General features: G+C 27.8%; 1 protein-coding gene across 2 annotated transcripts; it reads right to left on the bottom strand.

Moving 5' to 3' along the window:
- Positions 1-532: 532 nt before the first annotated feature.
- On the bottom strand, positions 533-5390 carry LOC107884708. Of its 2 annotated transcripts, XM_016807416.2 has the most exons (5): positions 4712-5390; positions 4457-4599; positions 4247-4374; positions 3275-3608; positions 533-3217 (listed from the first exon to the last, which is right to left on the bottom strand). In XM_016807416.2, exons 1-5 carry the CDS (start codon positions 4819-4821, stop codon positions 1503-1505), a joined length of 2430 nt encoding a protein of 809 aa, XP_016662905.1. In that variant the 5' UTR covers positions 4822-5390; the 3' UTR covers positions 533-1502. The 2 variants fall into 2 exon arrangements, with proteins under 2 accessions (XP_016662905.1, XP_016662906.1); XM_016807417.2 differs by lacking the exons at positions 4457-4599; positions 4712-5390 and adding an exon at positions 4113-4179 and having other exon boundaries at positions 4247-4364.
- Positions 5391-6929: the final 1539 nt, after the last annotated feature.

The following is a 6929-nucleotide window of genomic DNA, read 5'->3' as shown; positions in this document are numbered from 1 at the left end:
TTATGATATGATTAATTTGGAATTTATTATAGGTACCTATTATAGGTCAATTTTTTTTTAATACCATAGATAAGTATATCTATGTCTAATACATAGACTGATATACCGTCTCCGCTCAGAGTCGTTTTTCTTATACAGTGACCCACTTCTAACCTACTGTACAGCAGAGCGACATCCACTTACCCACCTTTTTTTATCTTTCATCTAACTCTTCTTCCTTCCACATTTATAAATCTCATATATCTCACTTCCAGCCTGGTAACGCAGTACATTCTTCTTACCTATTTACTCTCATTTAAACTGTTTATGTAGTTTCTTAATTATATTAAAATGTGTAATTATAATAGTAGTAACAAATATTTGTTTTTTTTTTGTAAATTTTTATTTAAAAAATTATATAGTGTCACAGTTTAGTATAATAAGAATAATTACCAAATGATAAAGGTTTTCTTTATTTTACCTGCACAGTAGTTCAAAAATGAAAATACATAGTTGTCCAAAATTAATTTTTTTGAAATTTGAAATAATCAAATTAAAATAGTGAAAATAATCTTTATATTACCTAAGGCGTATAAATATATAAAACTAATGACAAAATATTATTGGGCACATAGGCCTCTGTAGGGTGGTTAAATATATAGGGAGGGGGGGCGCAAAAATAATTAATAGTAAAAAAAAATCACTCAACTACATGTCGTAATACAAATAATTCAGAGGGGGCTAAGCCCCTCCTAGCTATGTTTATAATTAGGCATATACATTAAATAATTATTTAAGTAGACAAAACATTTATATTTATTATAAAATTAATTTCAATGCCGATCCATACACAAGTCATAATTCACACTGAAAGTCAAATATTTTCTTGAATATTTATTTGGCTTTTTGTATTATAATTTGTATTTAAAATTATATTAATTATGGCTTTATTTACACAATATACTTTTATTAACTATACTACCCGCTGTATGAACAGAAAATTATTACTTTGTAAATATTTTAAATATTTTTAAATTTGTACAAATAATCATTAAGTGCAAAACAAAATCGAAAATATCAAGAAAAGTTTAAATGTGTCATTAACATGTATGCACTTATATGTAGTGCATAATGTGGAGTTAAAATATTGATAGTTAATAATTTTAATTTATTACATATTTAAATCTTTTTTTTCTATAGGTTTATGAATAAATTACAACATTATAATAGAATATTAGAAATCAAAATACTGTTTTTAGCGGTTTTTTATAATTTGTCGGTCGTTTTTCATGTGGTTTAATACCTTTGAGAAAATTGAAAAATGACCTCTCTAAGATAGTATATGTTGAAATCAAAGAACTCCTTCCAGTAAAAATTTGTATACAGGATAAAAAAAAATAAACATCATTGTAAAACCACTAGTTCAAAAATACTAATGTAATAAAGGTAATAAAGTAACGTCTAGTAACAATAATAAAATTAATTTAGTAGTATATAATAAGTAATTATTTTTCTTAACTGATTTAGTTTTTGGATTTATTTTTTTGTTTTAATAACCGAATGTGGTAGTTCAAATATTTCATTCGTATAATAATTCTTTGTTTGATATAAGTTTGAATTACAGGTTTAAATTTTTTTTCAACTGACATTCTTGAGAATATTTTGTTTGTTAATTTAGCAACCACATTTGAACCTTTGAGAACTTGGTATTTTGTAAATTTATTGAACAAACGTTCAACTCGTAAAATAATTTTTTTTAAATCATCACTTGGAATAATTAATTTACTATATGATAAGTGGTTAATCCAAGACGGCATTGTGAATTTCTGATGCGTTAAATTTTTTGATTTATACCCAATTTCAGGAATTGTGGACTTATATTTTAGAGCCAACCAACCTGCTAAGTACTCAACTGCTTCAACTTCCATCTCATTTTTATTTTTATCTTCATTTCTTATTTGAAATTCATCTTCGCTTGTTGTATCTGTGTAACTTCCTTCACTGTCTTCATCAACTACATCATATTCATCATCTAAACTAATGTTGGCTAATTTTAATGACTGAGCAACTATAAATTCTTCATGGTTATTGTCTCTTGTATTTGATTTATTAGAAGCAATTCCTGGATATTTTCCTAAAAAAATCATTCTCAATCTGGACAGAGCATTCAACGGTGATGGGAAGTTTTCTCCAGAATAAATCTGATCAAATAGATTTTGTAGAGCATCCTTATTAATTTTACTAGTCAACAAATAATTCAAGCCATTTTCTTTTAAAATGTGTAGAATCTGTTTAGTTCCATTTATGTGCATAAGAAAACCTTTTTGAAAAATTTGTAGACTGTTTTTTCCCATACATCTCATAAAAATAATAGTATTGTACATTTCATTCAAAAGTTTGTCTTGTTGATATAAAAATGTTCCATAAGGTGATTTAAATGGAGTACTATTGTCATTTGTAAGAGAAACATTAGCTAAATCAAACCAATTATTAATTTGCTTTATGAATTCTGCAGTATTATTTAATAATTCAAAATCCTCGATTGGCCTATAATGTTGAAGCGCTGTAGCTGTAGAATATGATAGAAGTTGTTTGGCTAGTTTAATATTTTGCTGTAGAGGTACTTCACATTTCAGATGTTCTCTTTTTAATTTATGACATGGACTTACTTCAGATGATATCTTGGTTATTAGTGCTTCTAATGGTATTTTGTTTATTTCAGCTCCATTTAAATAAAAACCTGTGTCTAATAACCAGTTCCTTGCAAGTTTCAGTAAGTGATGCGAATCCGGAATATATACTATTCTTCGTCCGTTAGGAATACAGAAGGTAGGGTTTTCATATGTTATTTCTAATTGATTCCACAATTTAACGTTTGCATCATCACAATTGGTAACACAACATATAACTTTATAACCTATTTTCTCCAGTTCATCAATAATATCAAATAAAATAATTTTAGACATTTTTACATCAAAATCAACATAAATTGGTTGCTTCCATTTTGATGCAATACCTTGAGCCATGACTACCAGCATTTTGCTATGTGGCCCTACTATTTTATCATTAGGTTCATCATATTCCCTTCTACAGACTTTTACCTCATCAAACATGAGCACGGTGAGTTTTTCGTGGTCTTCAATATTATCACTATTCAGTTTCATTATTTTCAGTACATCACTTATAAGACCATCACTCATATCTATTGTTTTAGCCCACCGCTGGAAAGACAAAAGTCCTGAAAAAAATTAAATAATGAAATAACGAATAAACTGAAATAAAAAATGATTTTTACCAGGGAGAGGATAATGCAGCTCATCTCTCACATACATATATGCTCTCTTACTGTAGTATATTAGACCAAAGGATTTGGCTACTTCATCTCTGGACCAACTTTCTGGCATATTTTTTTTTTTTGTCTTCTCCAGCAGTTTTTGGTTTTCAGTTTTTAAAATATGGCATTGCTTGAGAAGATCTTTATATAGCTTTTTATAATCAGTAGTATAAGACATGTCTCGGTGTAAAACTGTATCTATGTTGCACATTGAATTGGATGGTGTTGCTTGTGATAGTAAATATAAAGGTGCTGACGAATCACTTGATGGAAATTTTCTAATAACATCACAAATCTAAAAAAAGGTAATTACAATTTTAAAATTAATAATTGAATTTCTAATACATTATTTAATGAGCGCATGTGAGATAGGTATGTAGAGCCAAGATATGTATTATGTACACATTTTCATATTTTTGTTCAAGATCTATATTTTCGTGGATTTGTTAAAAATAATATTTTTAATATTTTTCAACAAATTTAAAAAATTTAAATTTAAATGTTAATATATTTATTGGATTTTTTTATGTTTCAAGTTTTGCATGCTTAATTTATTATTCTACTGTTTCTTTATATTTCTTTACTTTTGTTAATTCTGCTTCTGGTATTAATAACCAGTCTTGGGGCTTTATTAAAAGGCAAATTTTATACTTTGATTAATCAATACATTTTAAGATCGATGAAGTGATTGATGATTTAGCAAATAAGAACAAAACGCTTGATACCATTTTATAATTTATAATTTTACTATATTTATACATAATATATAATAATATAATATAATAAACTTTTTACCCACCAAAAAAAAAAAAATGTAAATACGCCACTGCCTGTACATAATTTGTGTTGATATTCAAATCTAAGGTCTGATATAACAAAATTCAATATTTTTATTTTTCTAAAAATTATAATTATTTTTTAATTATTATTTACCAGTTTGGCCGTTTCAGCATATTTACCACCCTTACATTTAGTGGAAGATTTTGAGACCTCTGAATCTGTTGGTAAATTTAATGTCGGAACAGAATTCTCCTTTAAGATACGAAAACTAGGAATATATCCTGTAACATTTTCATTGTTCATTTGTTAGGTAATTATTTTTCATGTAAAAACCTAGGTATTAAGCTAAGAAAAAATAATTACTTTTAAGTTCGGCTCTCAGATCATGGACAAAGCTATGTGAGGTAAAATGCATAGAACAAATACTGGATGTTTGGGGATTCCATTCATCACTTCTATTACATTTTTGAGCCCAAATTTGTTGTAGCTGTAAGTCTTCAGGAAACCTAAGGGTATATAAAATGTACATGTTCATTTTTCATTTGTAATTCTACTGAAGTTTTATTTAATATCGGATATGTAATTTGATCGCCACATAGGTAACAAAAAAATATTTACCTGTGAAATGATACGTTATATCCATCTTGTATTGCATTGCCAGAATGCTGTTCACAATTCGCAACAGCGCAGCACAACCCACCTATGGGTTTTAAATTCTTCGATGACATTATATATTGGTATTCAGTATATTATAATATTGTATAATATAATATTATATACTCAATGATTATATTATCTTAAATTTATATGTATATTGCATACTATACTAATCAATAATGTACTATAGAGATAAAATACATTAAACGAATTACTATTAGTAACAATAGTACAATAATATTGAATAATATTAAATGTTACACACAACAAATTGAATAAAACTCAAAAAGACGAAATTTTCACTAGTCGGTATTCAAATGTCACAGTCAGCGAGTCCCAAACGATGCAAACGTAGTAGACTCTGATGATTAGAGACAACTGATAAGAAATTAATCAAACATTTCCAATTTCGAATAGATTCTCCCACTTGTACACAAGATATTGCTTGGACACGATTGAATAGATTGATTTAATTCGATCATAAATCGTACAAGACTCTAGAAAGACGTACTTTTTGATAATTTCGAAGGCAAGTTAGGCGGTACACAATTTGGCGCTTTTTACAATTCCCGAGAGTTATATAAAATGCCTTCGTATATTGGGCATAACAAATAATATGAGGACGGAGTGAATGAGCGGACTACGGCGTAGGTTCAAAAATTTAATACAAAGCTCTTAATATATTGTTAGAATGGTAGTTGAAAATATTCAAAATACGTGGTCAAATTTTTTTTTATAAGTACCTATTGAAGTTTTGAATTTTGACAAAATACATCAAAATCACGAAAATGTGCAAATTATTTTGAGTTAAAAGTTCATACAACTTTTTCTTTTTAAATCTAAAATTTAATACAAGAATCCTCTTAAGTTTTCCCGAAAAACAAAACACATTATTGTGAAAGCAATACACATTCATTCGCTTCGCTCAAAATCTAAAAATCTTTCTACATATATATAATATATAGGTAATACATATTTCCTAAACTTTGACAAAAACTTAATTATTTTGTATTTCTCAATCACAGGTAGGTAGGTAATAGGTATGCCTACCTTGTCGTTAAGATATAAAATAAAATATGGTTTATTTGAATAATTTTGAAATGTTCTTAATGTACAATATTAAACTAAAATCTTCGAGTAAAATAAATTAAAATCTAGTATAATATACCTAACCATTTAGTATTGTTTTGAATCTTGGGCACTTTGGTTTGTTATGGCATATAGTATCGACTATTGATTACAGTTACCTAAATCTTTATAACTTTCAAACTGTGTGTATATTTGATGTATTGGTTTGTATTTTTAACAGAAATTCAATGCCTACTGTACTAAAATACTCTAAATTGGACATTTTTTGAAAATCCAACCCAAAAAATGTTTTAAAAAAAAATAAAAGGGTGTCAACGTTAGTAGGTATATTTGTCATGGGTTGGCTCTAGAACTACTTATCTGATCCTAAGATAGATTTTTTAATTTTTAGAACACACTGCACAGTCTTAACTATAATTTTATAAGTTCTGCGGAACTAATGACTCGACCATGTCAAAAATCTATGGTTCTTACATGAAATTGTGTGGTTCATTTTCCCAGAGGAGATGAACTCAAACCAATTTACTCATGTTATTACAATTAAACCGAAATACATCAAGCCCGGTATATTTAATCCTCCGCAAGACGCAGGTGAATTACCCATCTCAATTACCTGTGTGATTTGTTTACAAAACGAAATCGGAGACAATATACTATATTATAGATACCGATACCGATCGGTCCATGAACCGAGGTAGGTACACTCAAACAAAACACACCTGGCGCAGTATTATATTGTATTTGTTCTTTTTTTCCAGGGTGACATGTATAGTTATATAGCTAGAATAATATTATGTATATTGTACAATATACCTATTATATCTACTGCATCGTATATTGTACTAAACATATTAACATTTTCACTACACGTGTGTATTTTAACATAGGAAGTTGAAACAATAACGTTGACATACATATAAGTTAATCTTAACTTACGATGTTAAATAATTAAGCTAGGTACGAAAGATAACAGGTAGGTACAAGTGTACAACATACAAAATGATAAGGGGAATCCCGGTAAACAGGTGAAGGTTTATTATTAAATAGTAAATATTAAATAAATACCTACCTATATAAATTTTCGGGCAGT

This window comes from Acyrthosiphon pisum, chromosome X (assembly GCF_005508785.2).
Source record: "Acyrthosiphon pisum isolate AL4f chromosome X, pea_aphid_22Mar2018_4r6ur, whole genome shotgun sequence".
In the NCBI taxonomy this organism is placed as follows: domain Eukaryota; kingdom Metazoa; phylum Arthropoda; class Insecta; order Hemiptera; family Aphididae; genus Acyrthosiphon; species Acyrthosiphon pisum.
The sequence above is the reverse complement of the archived record's forward strand: the minus strand, read 5'-3'. Positions and strand labels throughout refer to the sequence as shown.